Source organism: Typopeltis vanoorti, chromosome 15 (genome assembly GCF_054136105.1).
Source record: "Typopeltis vanoorti isolate ZY-2024b chromosome 15, IOZ_Tvanoo_1.0, whole genome shotgun sequence".
Taxonomy (NCBI): Eukaryota; Metazoa; Arthropoda; class Arachnida; order Uropygi; family Thelyphonidae; genus Typopeltis; species Typopeltis vanoorti.
In genome coordinates this window covers 28,807,685-28,828,854 of record NC_143563.1, presented here as the reverse complement: position 1 = coordinate 28,828,854, position 21,170 = coordinate 28,807,685, and the positions used below count along the sequence as shown (strand labels likewise).

The window sequence follows — 21,170 nt, the reverse complement described above, 5'->3', positions numbered from 1 at the left end:
GACTAGAAGAGAATTGCTAAATGATTGCTTATGAGATCAAACTGACTCTACACCAATAACTAATAGCTATCTTAACCATTTTATCCAAAAGGAGCAACACAGGACATACAAAACTAATAATCATCTTGGACAAAATCAAGATCAACATGTTGGCTAACAGAAGAAAGACATTCTTGACAAAATTTTATTTTGCTACATGTCCAGGTCAAACACCAAAGAATATTTATTAACAGAAACAGAATATGACGCCCACTTTCTTAACTCTTCAAGATGTTAACTTATTTACAGCTTGAACTTATCCTTGGACATCAGAATTCACAAAAAAACTGGCAAGTCAGATGCCATAGTCTAAACATTTAGCTAAATTATTAAAAGCACCAACAGACTCAATTTCTTCACATATTTAAAGCACAAAATATTTCCATGATAGAAGCATCCATCTTGAAAAAGGTAAAATCATGCAAAGCTTTGAGAATCATACTTTTTTTTTTTAATGCTCCCACAAAACAGATGATAATACCGTTGAAAGATAAACTCTCCAGAATGTTATATCACTCCTAAAGCATTGGATAAATTCAGGTTCTGTATATGTAAAGGCACTATTTGCAAAAAAAAAAAATAATAAAAATAAAATAAGGTCTGGTAATAGGAAACCCTCTATTTCTAGCACTCACCAATATCTATATGGAAATATTTAAATAGCCATATAATACTCGTTACAACCTATACTCTTAAAGAGGTACACTGGAGTTATGGTCACAAATAATTCATGAGAAACAGAACAAAATAAATCTTACATTGATTACAACACAGAAGGATTAGCAGGAAGCATATAAAGCCCACAAAATGACATCACAAAAAGTACAAATGCAAACAATAATGGAAGACAAAGAACTAGAAGAGTGTGAAATGATAAAAATGAAAGTGAAATTAACATTTAAATTTTGATATGTTGCATTGATTAAATTAATGTAACTTACCTTAAATCTGCATAATAAACTAAATATGTGCAGACTGTATCACTAAAATCAAAAATTCTACATCAGAATTTAGAATTTTTTACCTTAGGAATAAAGAATATTTCAACCACAAAATGAGCTGTCACCCACACAAATTTCATAACTTTTATTAAACTTCAAATTAAAGAAATAACCAGTACATTGTACAAAATTTCTTTAATTTACCATTCTAATAGAACAGTATCAATTTATGCCAGCTGTACAAATGCAAACAATAATGGAGAGAGACCCAATATCACTGGGTCTCTGTTGATTTGGTTCTGGGAAGTTCTCTGTCAAGAAGGGGTTTATGTTCAACTACAAGGCTAGTGATTATGAGAGACTCATCATCTTGGAACAGTGCCAAGGTGAAGCTACAAGGAAAGAATGTCAGTAGTGCATGGCAAGTGGTCAGAGATCACTTGAGAGTAACAGTATCAGACTGCATACCCAAGGTCAAGAGGATAAACCAAGTTGGAATTAAGTGGATGAGTAGATATATAAAGCAATAGCTGCAAAAAAAGAAAACATTGTGAAGGAAATATAAAGAAAAAAGTGACTTTTTTTTTTTTTTTGCACTGCTCAGTATACTTATGAGCAGTACAAAGTGCAAGCAAGCAAGAAGTGTAACTAGTATGGTAAGGAAGGCCAAATCAGACTATGAGAGAGAAGTAGCCAAACATGCCAAAGCACATCCCAAAGAATTTTTTCATTATGTAGCAAGTAAGAGGAAAAATGACTATGGTAGAATGACTTTTTAACAATGCTCATGGGAGGAAGGTGACTGAACCAAAAGAAATAGTTAAGTTGCTGAGTAATCATTTTGCAAAGGTATATTATCTAGGTAGTGATTTTACAGTTGTTGATGTTACAGAGATGCATGTCAACATTGAGGTAGATGAACAGAAGATGTTCAGCATATTAGAAAATATGAATGTGAACACAGCAGTAGAACTGGATGGCATATTAACCCATGTACTATGTGAGCGTGCAAGAGAACTGGCAGTGCCACTAACGAAGTTGTTTAATCTAAGTCCCAGCTTTCACAGAGTTCCAAGGGAGTGGAAATAGGGTAAGACAGTACCACTGAATAAAGGTGGCTCCAAGAGAGAGGTAGCAAATCTATAGACCAATTAATATATCGTGAGTGATTGTTAAAGTATTGGAAAAGTCGGTGAATGGCAAAATACAACAGTAGGTGGATAGAGATGTGTATGGATACTTATTCACATTTTATAATATAGTGACAACAGAACTGGATAAAGGTAATAGCTATACCTGCTCGACTATATTTGAAAGAATACTGCATGGAAAACTACTACAAAAACTGGAAAGGATGGGAATGGATATGAGGCTAGTAGTATGGATATGGGAATGATTAATGGACAGACACCAAAAAGTAGTATATGGTGGATTGGAGTCTAGGAGAATGATGGTGACTAGTGGAGTACCTCAGGGTTCAGTACTTGGGCCACTACTTTTAATTTATATATCAATGGCATATGGAAAGATTTAAGAGAGGATATTCAGTTGTTTACTGATGATGCAAAACTGGGAAGAGCAATAGTTGATAAAGGTGATCAAGATATCTTGCAGGATGATTTAAATAAATTGGTATTGTGTGCAAAGGATAATGATTGTCAATTTAATGTTGCAAAATGTAAGGTTATGCACTTCAAGCTGAAAAAGTTTCATATGGTAATATTGATGGCATTGGTTTGCAGGAAATTGATGAGGCTGGGGATTTGGGTATAATGGTAGACCAAAGAGTTAAAGTTCAGAGGACACATTGCAAAAGTTGGTAAAATAGCTCAACGAATTACTTAGATGTTGAAAAACACACTAACAAATAAAGATAAAGAAGTTATCTCTCTTTATAAGGCTATGATTCAACCACATTTGACTGCACACAGATTTGGTCACCTAGGTTTCTTGGGGAACAGGAGGTGGTCGAAAATGTTCAGAGACGAGTGACCAAGATGGTGACAGGCCTGTGGAACACTCCCTGCAAGGATAGGTTGAAGGTTTGTGGGTAACAAAGTTTAGTTGATAGGCAGAAAAGAGGGGACATGATAGAAACTTTTAAGTTTCTATCATGCCTTAAGTTTTATTAGCCCTACCAGTCCTATTGTATGGAAGTGAAATCTGAACAATGAAAGTGGTTTTAGAAAATTGATGCAAGTGAAATGTTTCATATGACAAATAGAGAACTAGAGGCCATCTGTGGAAGGTGCATAAGAGTGTGTGGTCAGTGGGCAGGGGGGGGGGGGGATATGCGGACCAGATTTTTTGAATGGAGAGTAGTGAGCGAGTGGAATGGATTGCCAGAATTGGTTGCGAGTTCCCTGACGGTGAATGGATTCAAGGAGAGGTAATGTTACTTACCTGAAATCTTCATAATAAAATAAATATGTACAGTCTCTACTGTAAAATCAAAACCCATGAAAACATCAGCAGTTAGTCACCTCCATTTACAAAGAGGAAAGAGACAAGTGATGAAAATTGTTATTATTATTTACGGCATCTCCATTGAGTCTATAAACTCATCGTGGGAGACTCAAATCAATCATCATATACACATATCCTATCGTACCTCTCCTTGAATCCATTCACCGTCAGGGAACTCGCAACCAATTCTGGCAATCCATTCCACTCGCTCACTACTCTCCATTCAAAAAATCTGGTCCGCATATCCCCCCCCCTGCCCACTGACCACACACTCTTATGCACCTTCCACAGATGGCCTCTAGTTCTCTATTTGTCATATGAAACATTTCACTTGCATCAATTTTCTAAAACCACTTTCATTGTTCAGATTTCACTTTTGGGGAACAGGAGGTGGTCGAAAATGTTCAGAGACGAGTGACCAAGATGGTGACAGGCCTGTGGAACACTCCCTGCAAGGATAGGTTGAAGGTTTGTGGGTAACAAAGTTTAGTTGATAGGCAGAAAAGAGGGGACATGATAGAAACTTTTAAGTTTCTATCATGCCTTAAGTTTTATTAGCCCTACCAGTCCTATTGTATGGAAGTGAATTCTGAACAATGAAAGTGGTTTTAGAAAATTGATGCAAGTGAAATGTTTCATATGACAAATAGAGAACTAGAGGCCATCTGTGGAAGGTGCATAAGAGTGTGTGGTCAGTGGGCAGGGGGGGGGGGGGATATGCGGACCAGATTTTTTGAATGGAGAGTAGTGAGCGAGTGGAATGGATTGCCAGAATTGGTTGCGAGTTCCCTGACGGTGAATGGATTCAAGGAGAGGTACGATAGGATATGTGTATATGATGATTGATTTGAGTCTCCCACGATGAGTTTATAGACTCAATGGAGATGCCGTAAATAATAATAACAATTTTCATCACTTGTCTCTTTCCTCTTTGTAAATGGAGGTGACTAACTGCTGATATTTTCATGGGTTTTGATTTTACAGTAGAGACTGTACATATTTATTTTATTATGAAGATTTCAGGTAAGTAACATTTCAAAATTTAAACAGCAATTTTGGATTTTCATGTTTACAATTTCACACTCCAGTAGTGCTTTTTTAAGCCTTTCATTATTGTTTGCATTTGCACTTTTTCATGTTGTTATTTTGTATGCTTTATGTATGGTTCCTGCTAAAATGTGTCAAATAGTTCCTTCCCTTTACATTCTGTAGTTAATAAATGATTTTCCACCATTTTCTCTATTCAGTTTGCTACCATTTCCTTTGTTTCATGGGAATGGGGAGTAGGTATCGGTATTTTCCCCCTAAATTTACTATAACAAACCTTGCACTATAACACGTTACGTCTTTCACTCCAGGTTTCACTATAGTAAGCATTTACTATATTAAACAATGTGATGATTACTTTTTATTTTCTTACAAACTTTATCAGACTCTCTAGCTATGTTTTCCAGGTCATGCAATGGGAACGCCCCCCCCCCCCCATCTCTGGTACTTACCAATATCAATACAGAAATATTTAAACAGACATACAACTCTCATTACAACCCATACTGTTAAAATCATTAGAGTTGGTGCTTATCCACAGCACTTTACCACATATAAAAGGCAAGAGGACAATAGGAGGAGAGGAATGTAAAAGTCTGAGAAAAACTGTGTCTATTCAATGAGCCATAAATGCAAGAAACAAAATAAATTTTATTCATTAAAAAAGAAATTTTAGGCAAAAACAATGGAATAAATTAAACCACAGCAACTGACTTTCATAAAATGCAGGTAGCTTTCATTATATGTGCTTTTGTTATCCGTGTTTTCACATATATGCAGTTTCATTTTGGTACATAAGGAATATCACTGTTTCCTATTCAAGGTTGTGGAAACTTCCAAGCACATGTCTTGTTTCATATCTCCATCAATTTTGTGTCCATACAGGGGCACAAAATTGATTTATTCCATAGACTAATGCCTTATTGGTCTATGAAATACGTCTTTATCTATAAATAACTTTTGGACCCTGAACAATGAAGATATGGAAAAGCACATGGTAAGTAATCTGAGTCAAGTCCTGTGGAGGTTGAGCCTGAGAAAACTCTCACTATGTGGGTCATGTCTCAACTTTTAAGCTAATGGACAGTGATGGTGGAATGGATCTCCCCGAAGAACAGGAGTTCTAAAGTAAAACAGGAGACTGAAATGTCCTTAAATGCTACAAGGATATCTACAATCGGAAACTGAAAATTGCAAGTCAGGTTCCTATGGAGAGATTTTTGAAAAAGTAGCCTTCAACTTCAGAATGCCAGCTAAAGAAGATGTGGTCACGATGCATTAATCTTGAAAATAAAGAATTACTTTCATAGTTATTTGTTTTATACATGCTGGATATTTTATTTACTACTCTTGTGCCTTGATATGCATGAAAAATAGATGAAGTTTCATCAAAATTAATCTTGAAAGATTGGAATCTTGCTTAATTAGGAATGCAGCCACTATTATCCCGTGTTATAAGCCTCCTGATTTACGTGTTTCTAATATACACAGTGGTTCTCGAGACTGCAACCCCTGCATGTAACGAGTCACCTATATTATGATCAGAATAACAGTAAATTTAATGAAAAATCAAAAAAAAACACTAATTAGGAATCCTGTTAATCAACTGTAATAGCATTACTTTAAAATAATAATTATATAAATATAATTATAATATAAATAATAATAAGTAATAACATAACAATTTGATAATAAAATTAAACTTGTGATACTGAGAGAAGAACATGAAGGACTTTTAACATGACCATTTAATGTTAAACACCTGCATAAAGGAGAGTTTGTGATTTTATGAGTTCTACTTGCCTTTTTACTATTTGGTGATTCATCCCTTGGTCGAGCCGATGTTTTAAATTTTGGGTCATTTTCTTCTGTATCTCCCTTAGAAATTTCTCCATCTTCATTTCCTTCTCCACATTCAATTTCAATATTACTTTCCTCCACTGTTAATTCATCTTCTTTTCTCTCATCATCTTCCTTTTCTGTTTCTTTTGTTATAATTATTTCTCCTACATCTTTAATTTCCATTTTTATATCTTCTAATTCAGATGTCTCCTTTGTGCCATTCTCAATATTATTTACTTCCTCAGAGTTTTCTTTCTCATTTTCCACCTTGTCAAGCAAAGACGGGTTCTAATAAGAAAAAATAATGAACTGTTTTAATGATCTTTGCAAATTTAGTGACCAGAGACATTTTTCCAATGCAAAAAACAATACATAAAAATAACTTCCACAAAAAACAGATGAATGCACCAAAATTCATGAACTGACTCCAGCTTGCTGTCATTTACAAGTAGGAACAGCATTTACTTCATGAATTACATGAACATTACAGCATTCAGGTAAAAAAAAAAAAAAAAAAAATACATATATATATATATATATATATACACACATGTGTGTGTGTGTGTATACGTGAGTATATACGATATCCTTTTTAGGATTCATATAATGCAGGCCTGGATAGCTGAGTGAACAAGCAGCAATGTTTTCCTGCCAACTGGCTATAGGTTCAAATCCCACTGTGGCATAAATGCATAGAAAAGTTGTTAGGTGGTAGATAATTTATCAGATTGTATGAGATAAACATCTTACTTACTGAAAAATGAAGCGGCATGAAGAAGACTTTAATTTCTAGATTTTCCAGTTTTCAGTTAAAAATAATTTTTAAAAAATAAATAAAATATATACAATTAATAAAAATATAAAAAACATTCTTAGACTACACACAGTATGAATGCACTATAGGTTTACAAAAAACTATTTGTGGGTAGGAGCCACAAATAACATGAGAGTCAAGGTATGTTTGCGGAATACAGAAAAGCTATGTGATGCAAACATGAAAAAACCCTATGAAGTATTGTACATTCATTAAATACCTTTGAAGCAGCTAAGAATCTATCATTAAATACCTTTGAAGCGGCTAAGAATCTTTTCCAGTTTTCAGTTAAAAATAATTTTTTAAAAATAATTTTTTAAAAATAAATAAAATATATACAATTAATAAAAATATAAAAAACATTCTTAGACTACACACAGTATGAATGCACTATAGGTTTACAAAACACTACTAGTCCAATGAAGGCTCCCTCGAATGGTAAATAGGGAGAAAATGAATGTTGATCATAGGTCTTCATGATAAGCACACAGAATTACACGATTAAAAGTGCTTACATTCTAAAATGCAATTTGCATGTTTTTGCAAGAGTAAAAAACTTGCAATAAAAGTTTCAGCAGACTAAAACTTTTTGCCAACTCTGCCTAAGAAACAAATTCAATTTGCTGTTCCTGAAAAAATGAGTAGAAAATTCTATTATTTTAACAAAATTAAATCAGTCTTCTTGTATCCAACATGTTTATGTTATGGACGTATGCCTCTCAGCATTTTAACACAGCTGTTTATACAAATAATATATGCAACTGTGCACTAAACGTGTACTGCTATATAAGAATCTTTGAAGCTTGAATATTACTACTACTAGCAGTGACAGTTTTTGTCTGTTTCATAAATTAACAGCAAATGATTACTATTCATGATGTGTATATCTTGCCCTGCAGATTTTGCTAAATTATAAGCTTGATAACATTCTCTGTGTAACAAAGTTGAGATTTCAACTTGACATTAATACTGCACCAGAAAATAAATAAACAGCATTATTTTGTGTTCATCGGTAATTAATGCAAAGGGCAATAATGTGACATCAGATTTTGCAATTCTTAAAGCAACTTCAAAGATTCAGGACTGACATTATCTTTTTAATTACCACAAATTGGTGATGACTGAGAGCAGGTGGAAGAGCAGAACATTTAATCAGGACACTAAAGAAACCTACACACTGAAGCGTTCAATTTTCTGTTCCAGTTAGATGGATTTATAAAACTGGTACATGGGAGCATTACTGAGATACATCAAGCCACTTCAGTTTTGAATTCAACAGAAGTATATAATATTATATATATATATATGAAGCTTAATTTTGACAAAAACAAGATAGAAAATCCTTAAGGGAAAAAATAAGAATAGTGATCAGAGCTTATTCCACCTTTACCACGAGTTGCCTAGACTTGCATTACTTTGTGGATCACCTAGACATGCACAACGTGCAGACGCAAACTTGACTTATTTGTCTGTTTGCTTACTTGGGAAATGGAGTAAAACCAAAATAGCTTGGCATCTTTAACATATATTATACCCAAAATAAAAAACTTTCTACATCTATCTTTCATCCTGAGATTTTTTATTTAATAAGGTCAAAGCACCTTATGGTAACTTGTTTTGGTAAAATACTTATAAGCTCTGTATTACTTAACCTTGGTATTTCTAAGCCTGGCTCCCACTGATGAGACCTCAATAAAGGTCAAAACCGGTCTGGGTAGTGGCCCCTTGCCTTTAATGCATAGCATCACACATCTCCTCAAGGAGATGGGCTTTGCATTAAGGGTAAATATTAAGAATAGTGATCAGATCTTATTCCACCTTTACCACAAGTTGCCTAGACTTGCACTACTTTGCGGGTCACCTAGACTTGCACAACGTGCAGTCACAAACTTGACTTGTCTGTTTGCTTACTTGGGAAATGGAGTAAAACCAGGTTTAAAATAGCTTGGCATCTTTAACATATATTATACCCAGGGTAAAAAACTTTCTACATCTATCTCTCATTCTGAGATTTTTATTTAATAAGGTCAAAGCACCTTATGGTAACTTGTTTTGGTAAAATACTTATAAGCTCTGTATTACTTAACCTTGGTATTTCTAAGTCTGGCTCCCACTGATGAGACCTCAATAAAGGTCGAAACCGGTCTGGATAGTGCTCCCTTGCCTTTAATCATAGCATCATACTTCTCAATGAGAAGTATGATGCATTAAGAATAGTGATCTTTAAGAATAGGAATAGGTCATTAAGAATAGGGCTTTGCATTAAGGATAAATATTAAGAATAGTGATCAGAGCTTATTCCACCTTTACCACAAGTTGCCTAGACTTGCACATTCCACCTTTACCACGAGTTGCCTAGACTTGTACTACTTTGCGGGTCACCTAGACTTGCACAACGTGCAGGCGCAAACTTGACTTATTTGTCTGTTTACTTAGTTGGGAAATGGAGTAAAACCAGGTTTAAAATAGCTTGGCATCTTTAACATATGTTATACACAAGGTAAAAAACTTTCTACACACACACACACACACACACACACACATATATATATACAGCTAATTCTCTTTTTACACAATATCGAAATAACACAGTTTAGAAAACAAAAGCAATTCTATTCTTACACTGTATATTTTAATTTAACATGGTTCAAATGGCACTTATTTTTTAAAATTTCTGTTTGAATTCAGTTCTGTTTAAAGGGTATTCCCATTATAATTATCATTTCCTAGTATGGTACATATGTACTTAAGCTTGAATTTTGGGGAACCTTCTCAATGTTTTAAATATCAGGGATTACTCTATGCTACAGAATGTAGACAAATATCAAGTAGAATTATATAGCGAAATCACAAAAAAGTGTTGGTGGCTTTAAAGCAGCTAAGGATCATATATTAAAACCATTACTCATTAATCAATCCCTAAGACTGCAGGCAATGAAAGGTGTGGATTTTAACATGTTACCAGTGCACTGGAAGGCAAATAAAAAAGATTGAGTTACAAAAGAAATTTCTAATGAATGGTTCCATCAATGTTTCGTTCCAGAAGTTAAACACTATTAGATGGAAAAAAATCTGGAACTGTAAAGTTTTATTGATTATAGACAATGTGCCTATCCATCCTGTTTTAGAACACTCGAATGTGGAATTTTGTTTTCTGCCAACTAATACAACCACTAGACCAGGGTGTGATCACTGCCTTCAAATTTACTACATAAGAAGAACATTCCAGTACATTTTGGATAAACTAGATAAGGATAATTTACTGACAATTATTGATATGAGGAAGAAATTTTCTATTTTGGAATCCATCAAACTTGCTAAGTTGGCATTATCAGAATTCAAACCATCAACTTTAAATGCATGCTGGAAAGCTACTTGGCTAGAATGTGTGAAAAAGAAAAACCCCTTACTTTTGTATATAACTAATATCCCAATATCAGATTAGCACATGCAGTTGGCAGAGAAGGATTTGATGATTTTTCATCTACAGATAGTGAAGAATTGATGGTTGACAAGGCTGTTAGTGATGACGAAATAATAGAAGCTGTCCTTGAGAATCTCAATGAAAAAGAAAAAAGTGATGATGATGATGAAGATTCCACTCACTGTAGGATTAATTAAAGAAGGGCTTCAAACGGCTAGTAAAATTACAAAGTCGTTTTCTTACACATGATCCAAATACTGAATGAGCTGAACAGTTTAAACATGAACTGAAGTCATGTATGATGCAATATGAAGAATTATACAAAGATCTAGTCAAAACAGGATTTCAATGATTAATTACAGAGTTTGTGGTAAAAAAAAAAAAAAAACCTTCAGAATTATTGGTAATCAGTGCTAATTTAGTTCCTTTTACTGAAGAAAACATTTTGCCATTGCAGTATGAACAGGATGGCCAAAGTGTTTCGAGTGATGGAAGTGATTTAATTCCAATCTCACAGAAAAAAATGGGGCTACTGTCAGAAAGTGACGGCAAATCAAATTTAACTAATAACCACATGCACGGATGTATTTGGACCTTTTTGAATTTCTGTTTTATTAGTGACACATTATTTTCTTTAAGAGATGCATATATATATATATATATATATGCACTATATCCTTTTTTACCCAGTTTTCATTTAATGGAGAATTGGGTGTATATTCGAATTTTCAGCTATAAAATGATAATAAAAATTAATAACCATATATATAAGAAATATTATATATAAGGTTATATATTATATCTTCTTCTCTCTTCCATCATCTATGTAGATGATGATGAAGCCGAATGATCTCTTTCCACTTCTGTTTGTCCCTGGGGAGTCTGAACACAGAAAAGAATGTCTTCCTTATGTCTTCATTTCTTGGTCTATCCAGCAGAAATACTCCAAGTAATCTTCTTCACCAACCCATTTCAATAGTTAATAATTTTTTCTCTTCAGCTTTTTTTTTTTTTTTGAGATTCCAGCATTCACTTACATAGAGAAGTATTTGGAGGACCATTGTCTCGTAGATTCTTACTTTTGTTTAACATATATATGTTATATATATAACTATATATATATATATATATATATATATATATATGAAAAATAGTTCCTGACTTCAGGGAGTCAGGAACTCATCAATTATCTCTTTTAAAGTGTTATTCACAAAGAATTAACGAAATCTATTCATTACAAATGAAACATTATGGCAGCACTCAATTTCGTGTCATGTTCATTGTAATATATCTTCATTAGCTGTGAAGCACACAGACAGCGCTGCAAATCCTGTTTAATGAATTTTCCTTTTGTACAATACCCTTGAGTTCCTAAATAGTAGGGATTCACAAGCATGCTCAAAGTGCAATTCAAACCTGCAGCCTGATGGACGAACAGCAGAGATGTAACGAGAGATGCAATTCAGGATGCATGTGGTCTATTTTTAATTTAATTTTTTAATTTCAAAGTTGTCCAGAGACTTTATGGACATTCAGCATTATCAAAGACAGAACAAAGATGAAATTCATTATAATTTACTAAGAATGAAGAAATACTAAAAAGCATAATGTAGCACCGAGAATTTAAGATTAACAGATTATAAAGTTTAGGACTATATTTGCTTTTGAGACAAGAATTCAGTAATGATGTCACATAAAAATGCCTATGGAAAAACCCAATGTAGAGCATCTGATTCTGTTATCCTTCCATAAAATTAACCATTCTGAAAGCAACTAATTGCAAAACCAGATTTACATATACTGCGTTTAATAAGCAAATTATTCCAAAAACTTGAATTGAAGGGATTATACATTTCACATGTTTTCATATCCAGGTACTTCATGCCAATTTTCCAAAAATGATTCATGAATTACATCATTTCCTTATGAGATGACAGTGCTGAATGTTTTTCTTTCAAAACAGAAATTAATAAAAGTTGATATATTAGGAAAAACAGGTAGTCCTGTTTATTTCATTTATGAAATTACTAAAGAAATTTATTATTATTTTTTACACAGTATAATGTTTTAAATGGCATATTTTGATCAACAAACAGAAGGATGTTACATGATTCATAATGCAAGGACACTTGTAAAGAATTGGTTATGAAGTGCACAAGTGTTGTTAGTGTTATCAAGAATGCAAGATCTTTTTCATTTTATAAGTGCAAAATAATTCATTTCTGTAAATAAGAAATATTTTACTATATTATTATCATTTTATGTTACTCCCACCCATGAAAGATTGTAAAATCCATAGTAGATTAGTACCATGGGTGGACTAAGGATTTTTTTTTTAATATATATATTTTATTTATCTATTTTATGTAATTCAGAAACCCTGCTCCAGAGACCAAACATGAAACTTTTTCAAGCCACTTCACTCCATTAAGCAGAATAGTCATCTCACACACTCAATGAAATTCACTTCCACCTAAAAGATAATCACAACCACAGCAGATCTTAACTCGCAACCTGATGGTTAGAGAGTGGGTACATTAACCACTAAGCCAACCAAAGCCCAGCAAATATGCTTATCTTATATCACTCTCAGTTGAATTGTATCATTTTTTTTTATGATTAAATTGTATGAATAACTAAACACAATCACTACACTGTATCCATGTTTACTTCAAAGCTTAATGGCATTAAAATATACTTCTCAGTTCTTGCAATTTATTTCATATGTAGAAACATTATTCATAGCCTGTTATGTCACAATTTGTGTACGCTATAGCAACATTGCTTGACTCATGAAAGCGAAATCCTATTTTCATAGTAATATATGTGACATTCTACAAGCCACCACTCTTCTGTAGTAGGTGTATGATATTTAACAAAACTAATAGTGTTTCTTGGGTGCACACTTGTATTTATACTTATTTTATAATTTTTTTATATGTGAATTCCACCTATAAAAAGTTATACCTACATTAGTACAATAGCAGGCTAAGAGTTAAATCCAGAAACCCCTCCTATAGAGGTTCTGATTATTACTAGAGGTAGGAATAATCCAAATGGTCTATGCTTGGATAGAACATTTTCTAAGCACTTCAGGGTTCAATAAGCAGGGTTTGACCTCACTAGGCAATGAAATTCATTTACCATCTCAAGGCATTCACAAACATCAATATCCATGGGTAGTTATGCTAACCACCTGACTAACAAGGCTGTCTTAATCTAGCTCTATTTTAATTATCTTTGAAATGAATCCAAATAAGGAACAAATCTTAATGATAGGTAATGCATTAGGTAATAACCATGCAATTAATTTTAAGAATAAACCAGTTGCATAAGAAGGATGAGCAAAACAGGGGTTTTATATTTTCCTGTGAAACTGTGTTGAGTTCTTAAACTGCCGCTTGTTACAATAAGTCTAGCAAGTAATGAGGTAGAGATCTTTTTGTATTCAATGTCCATTCTAATTTTTGTGGTGCTGTCTTCAATGGATAGGTCTGTTTTTAAGTAGTGTCATACTTAAAAACAATTATACATGATATGGTATACTTCTAAGTGATAGATGCATGCTTTGGTTTTGGTGAGCAATGTGGGCATGAGCTGATGCATATATATACTATTGCAACATCTGCACAGTTTATTCTCACAAACATGCCAAGTGATGATGATGAGCTCTGATATACATAGTACAAGGTATGTGTGATGTTTGACAACAATGAATCAAGGAATGGAATTTAAAAGACTACTGATACTATGACAAATCAATTTGTTGGCTATTTCTCAATATATCTAACATCTGAGGAAAAATAATATCATTACCAGACCTCCAAGGAGTTGAGGACTCATTGAGGGAGGAAACATATTATCCCCACAAACTGTCATTCCTTTCTGAATTCATTCACTCCATCTCCAAAAGGAAGCCATTCCAATCATGCACCACTCTAATGAGAGAAAATGTCTCTCGAGTTTTTCTTAACTGCATTCATTCTTAACTCCCATGGATATCCTCTCATTCTCTCCCCATCCTCCATAAAATGCAAAATTCTATCTATTGGTATCCTACATGACCCTTTCAGCAGTTTGTAGGTCTATCATATCACCCCCTCTTTCTCCTATTTGTTAATATCTATAGTCCACACATTCTCAATCTATCCTCTAATCTACATTCCACAATCCCAATATCATCTTCACTCTCCTTTGCACCCTCTCACTATATCTGCATCATCACCTCAGAATCCAGCAGGCCAGATGAGGCTTTATCAAGGCCTTGTAAGGAAGTAATTATTCAACATTGCAATTATTCTCTGGGATATATTTGCAAGCTTTATAAACAGTTCCTGAACTTCAATAACTTCCTATCTACTAAAACTCCAAGGATTCCTAAGCCTGATCAGTTTCTTCTAGCATAACCATATCCAAAATAATATGCCACTGGAGATCTCACACATAAGTGCATTGCATAATTTTAAATTTACTAACACTGAACTGACAACCATTTTGACATGCTCACAATTCCAGCATACCAAAATCATTCTATACATGCCGCATGTCAGTTGCATTCCTGATTACTTTGCCTATCTTTGCACTAAACAGCTGTATGCCTCCTTTCAAAACCTTCCCAATGTCATTAATGTAATGACTGCATAGCAATGGACTAAGGACTGATTCCTGTGGTACACCACTGTTACCTTAAATTTTGCATCACACCTCTATACATCACTTTTTTGTTATCTGGTAGTCAGCTATCTTCTTATCTAAGCTAACAGTTTACGATCTAATCCCATATCTTCTAACTTATGTAACAGACTTCCATGCTGTATCTTGTCAAAAGTAACCAAGTGTATCCCCCCCCCCCCCACCTTTGTGTAACTTAAATGTAAGATTATTATAAAATGCAAGCAAGTTACTCAAATGTGAACTTCTCTTAGTAAACCAACCTAGCTAGAAGAATCTATACAATTAATAGATACAGAGAAAGACTTAAGGACTATTTGAAATTACTTTGCTCTGGCCATAACTTCAAGCCATGTCATTCTTTGCTGGTCATATGATCAGCTATTACCTTTCCTAAAATATAATTCTAAATTTGAAACATGTTGTGGTAAAAAATAAAATAATAATAATAACTGCTTTTTCATTTGTTTGAATTTACAATTTCTACACTTAAATCTCATAATGATCAACATCTTATATACATACACATCAAAAATATGTAATGAAAAAAAGGAATTCAGTTAACCCTATTGTAGTTAAAGTTTGATGGCCTGCTTTGAGTGAGTAGTGTAACTGCTTCCCATTCTAGAGGTTTTGAATTCCACCTGTATGACATGAATGTATATGAAAATCTTGAAGGTAGAAGATTTCACTGTCTGGTTTGAAATTATCACCTGCTTACTGAAAGTCTCAAGTTAGCATGAAAAATGCCATGTCTGATATCTGGAACAGGATTCCTGGATTATCTTACCATCACCTGCTCATGCTACTAAATGTCATAGGTCAACAACCTTCCACTATTAAGAACAGAACGCAAGAAATTACGCAAAAAAAATATTCATCCAAAATCCAAACTCCCCCCCTCCTCTTTTTTTTAAATGTTATGTAGCAACAAGTCAGTAGGAGTTCCATAAATTGACTAGAAGTGCTGCATCTGTGTGTTTTAAAATTAAAAAAAATTGTTTAGAAAGTTATTTTTTGTTTATTAAATAAAACATATTATATTTTGTATGGTTTGCAGCTACTAGCTAGCAGGCAAAAGCTACTCACCACATGGAATTGGATTTGTAGGCATTGGTTAGGAGTGTCATTAAAACTCATTGTAAAGGATCATCATAAAGGATGACTGTAATTTAGTTAATTCAAATACAAACATACCTGTCTTGGACCACTTAGATCTTCTTTCATTCCTGTTACAGTATGATACACAGCCTAAAGAAATATCAATACTGATTAAAACACTGCAAATGCATTCAATATTCACAAACTAAGTAATTACAATATTATTTTTATATTTTCTCCCCTATGCTTTGCTACAGTTGAACTGACCATAACAGCAAATTTGTAGGGATCACAGGAATAGTTTATTATCATGAATTTCTAGAAAGTTTTGGTTAGGATAATTCAATAATTACAGTGAGCAAATTTCTTATAGAGATTTACTAATAGTCAACTGTATGAAATATTGAAATCGTGCATGAAATTTCACATATACCACTTATATTTAACAATCATCATCATCATCATCATATTAAATTCCTGATATACCCTTAAGAGGTGTATAGAATACTATGATAGTAATAATGCAAACCTTTCACATAGCACAACTTCCTAGTGACAATTTTTTGCCAAATTAGTCTTCTTATTAGGACTCAAATATTGTCAGATCATATTTTAGTGTTCAAAGGCAATTCTAATTGAATCAATCCACCTATCACCATGGTCTTCCTTTTAGCATTTTTTCTGCCATCAAACAATTCCTTGCTAATATTTCCTTTCCCATTTCCTAAATGCTAACAAAACATCAAGTTCCTTTTTCAAATGATTTTACATTGATGCCATCTGTTCATTCCTTAATTTTTCTTGGAACTGTCATATCTGCATCTTACTCTTTGATCAAATGTTTTCTTTTAACCCAGCTCTCATATGTGAAGGTTAAAACTGATTTCAACACTCTTGCATACAGCTAGTTTAGTGACTAATTTTTCTCTTATTCCATATAAATTTATTCGGTTAATTTCCCACCATACCAGCACTGTTTAATCATTTATCCATTTCCATCTTTAATTTGACTTTTCACTCAAAAACCATGCCTAAATAGTTCAAATGTTTTACTGTTCTATAGGTTGTTCTCCATTCAGGACGTAGAAATTTTCAATGTTTCTATCTACACTACATTCAGTTTTTGTCTTTTTATTGTCAGCTAAATTTGTTCAAATTAGTCAAGTAATCTTGAAGAATTGCACAGGATTCATTTATGGTGTATACATCTTATGCATAAAGTAAAGAGCTGAGATTAACACTCCAATTTTGATATTAGATTTAATGTCACTTTCTTTTCAAAATATGATCCATATAGATAATGAATAACAGTTGAGATAGTGTGAATCCTTGTCTTACACTTGTTTTATATGAAACCATCTTTCTGTATCTCCATTCTAATTGCTGACTTATAGCAATATAGACTACATATTGCTCAGCATAGTGTCCCATTATTATTAGTATTATCTCAGACTTCCAGGGAGTCAATGACTCATTGAGGGAGGCTATAAATCACCCAAACCAGCTATCATACCTCACCTTAAATTCATTCACACTAGATGCACTCACTACCCCTAAGGGCAAATTATTCCACTCACTCACTACTCTCTGGGAGAAAAACCTAGCTCTTACCCCTTTCTTGACTGCAAATAAATTTAACTTCCATGCATGCTCCTGTGTTCTCTCCCCACCTTCCATATAACAAAAAATTTCGTCAGTTGATAACCTATAATAACGCTTCCCAAACTGTGGGCCGTGGCCCCCTTGGGGGATGTAAGTTTTGTTGAGGGGGGGGGCTGTAAAATAATGAAAACAAATTTAAAACGTTTTAAGACACAGTAGATTTTTTTTAATCTTAAAAGAAACGTATTTAATTTTTATTATTTCTTTTTTGTATTTTTTTATATTTTAATATGGAAAAAATCACACACTGGTGTTGGTTAACAATTTTGCTTCTTGAGTATTTCGGAGATTAATGAATATTAGTAAATATATGCTTATTCATATAGCTTTTGTTTCAAAGGTATTGATAAGCAACACAAAAAAGATTACAAACCAAAATCTTGAATATAAATTATATTGAATATAAATACAATAATAATAATAATAATAATAATAATAATATATATCTGCATTACGTTTTTTTTTCCGATGGGGGTGCCGTGAAATATTTTAATTTTTCCAAAGGGGGCCTTGGCATCCATAAGTTTGGGAAGCACTGCCCTATAACACCCATTCAAAAGTTCATAGACCTCTTTCATATCACCCCTCTTTCTCCTGTTAACCAGAGTCTGCAATCCACATACTCGCAATCTGTCCTCATAATCCAGATATAATCTTTGTAACTCTTCTTTGCACCCATTTCACAGCTTCTTTATCCCACTGGAACCTGGGAGACCAAATCTGCACAGAATAATCCAGGTGTGATCTCATCAAAGCCTTATAAAGAGGCAAAATGACTTCCTTATCCTTACATGTTAAGGTTTGCTTCAACGTCACAATTATCCTCTGAGTTGTATTTGAAACTTTTGCTATGTGACCTTTGAACTTTAAATTTCTATCCACCAATACACCAAGATCACTTGCCTCTTCAGTTTCTTGCAACATAACCCCACTAATATAATATGCCGCTGGAACTCTAATCATGCCAAACTACATAACTTTACACTTACTAGTATTAAATCGACAGCCATTTTCGTTTGTCCAAATTTTCAGTCTATTCAAATCACTTTGTAATTGCTGAATATCAGTAGCATCCCTGATTGCCCTGCCTATCTTCACATCATTGGCAAACAATTGCACATCTGATGTTAGATCCTTCCTGATGTCATTAATGTACAGATTAAACAATAGTGGCCTAAGGATTGAAGTACATCATTGGTCACCTGAAATCTAGCAGATTCATCCCTGCTGTATATCACTTTTTGATATCTGTCTGTCAACCATCTCCTGATCCAAGTCAAGAGTTTATATTCCAACCATATTCTCCAGTTTATGCAACAAACTTTTGTCAAATGCCTTAGAAAAATCCAACATTATCATAATGTATCCATTCCCTTTATTGAACTCAGCCGTAATATTATAAAATATGAGCAAATTGCTAAAACATTACCTTCCTTTAGTAAACCCATTCCGTTCCTTGCAGAGTATAGCATGTTTGTCTACTCATTTCTGTATGCAAGTTCTTACCAACTTCTCTAAAATCTTACTACCACACCAGAGATACTGATAGGTTGGTAGTCAGACACATCAGTTTTTACACCACCTTGTACAATGGAACTATCATATATTCCTTCCATTCCTGAGCTGAGAATCAAGTTATACAAACATAGACCTCTATCATATCACCCCTCTGTGATATGATAGAGGTTATGATATGTTGTTATTAATATGTGAAAGGTGTAGCCCATTCGGCTGAACATTCCTTTAACAAACGAGCTGATATTCCATCTGTCTCTATTGACAAATTCTTATCCAGGTTATGCAACAGCTTTTCAACCTCATTTTCATGGACCTCTAACTCTTCATCCAATGTAGCAGTAGCACTGTGCACATTTGCTAAGATATATCAAAAAGTTCCATGTAACTTTTTGATATATCTTAGCAAAGTTAGCATTCATTAACTGAACAATCTCATTAGCTTCCGACACTCGAGTACCATCTGCATTCAATAAAGTTATTCTTCTACATTTGTTCTTTCTTTTACTTGCGGCATAATGATAAAATTCATTTGGATTGCCTTTAGCTTGCATGGCCAATTTCTTTTCATACTTCGATTTAGCTTTCCTCACAATACTTGTTACTTTTCTGGCCTGAGCTTTATATATTTTATAACTCCTCTCACTCTTATTCTTACGATATTCTTTCCACATCATCTTCTTCTTCTGGATTTCTTGCTTAATAAGGTTGGACATCCATTTCACTCCCAACCTATTTATTCTTCGAATACTAGGGATGCATTTAGATACTGCCTGATTTAAGCACTTTTTCAAAGATTCCCATGAATTGCTGACATTTTTCCCATGGGACTAAAGATAGTATTCTCCTAAGTTGATCATAATTTCCAGCTTTGTAGTTCAGAATGTAACCTGTTTTAATCAGAGCACCAATACAATTAGATACTTCCCAAGAAAGTACAGCATGATCAGCCATAAAATAGCTGTATTCCTGACAGAGACCCCTTCTGATGCTATGAGGAAATCCAACACTCTTTGACCTCGAGTTCCTTCTTTCACAATCTACTTGAGAAAGCTGTCCTGCAACAATTCAATAAATTCCTCTTCTATAAATAAATCCTCAAAACATTTTCTCTTTTCCCTCCCCAGACACACTTAAAACATCCAAAACTAAACCATATTTTTCCAACCCTTCACCACATACATAACCATGTTCGAAGACATTCATATCTTTATCATGTTTGCATACCATAGCTGAACTTTCACACACATTTTTTCCCATTCCTCCCTTGACGATCAAGTTTCTCTGACTCTCTGCATTAAGCGTCATACCGAGAAGTATTTCTCCAGGCTTCTGATGCCAAATGAATTCAAGCACAGGCGATCCTTCTTATACAAGTCTTTTCTGCCATCAACACATCCCACACATCTAAAAACTCACATCCATATCTTCTGCACAGCCTGCATGTGAAATCATTTGCTATCATTGCCCTCCTTCTTAACTCAGTACTGTCATATCTGGATAGTAGTCCAACAATTTTTACTCTTTCACATTTCTTTCTTGCTTCTTCCAAAAGACCTTTCATATCTTCTCTCATACTATATGTCACTACTTAAATTATTTGTACCTACCAGAACTACCATCTCTTTTACTTTTCTTTTTTGGTTTT

At 33.8% G+C, this 21,170-nt stretch overlaps 1 protein-coding gene across 2 annotated transcripts in view; it reads right to left on the bottom strand.

Annotated features, from left to right (window-relative positions):
* RIOK1 (RIO kinase 1) overlaps nucleotides 1-21,170 on the bottom strand; it is a 220,935-nt gene that overhangs the window by 2,504 nt on the left and 197,261 nt on the right. For both annotated transcript variants that reach the window (XM_090404720.1, XM_090404721.1), the window contains exons 14-15: nucleotides 16,442-16,495; nucleotides 6,297-6,623 (exon numbers count right to left, since the gene is read on the bottom strand). In XM_090404720.1, the coding sequence (XP_090260846.1) occupies nucleotides 6,297-6,623; nucleotides 16,442-16,495 (381 nt within the window). The remainder of the gene's footprint in view (nucleotides 1-6,296; nucleotides 6,624-16,441; nucleotides 16,496-21,170) is intronic.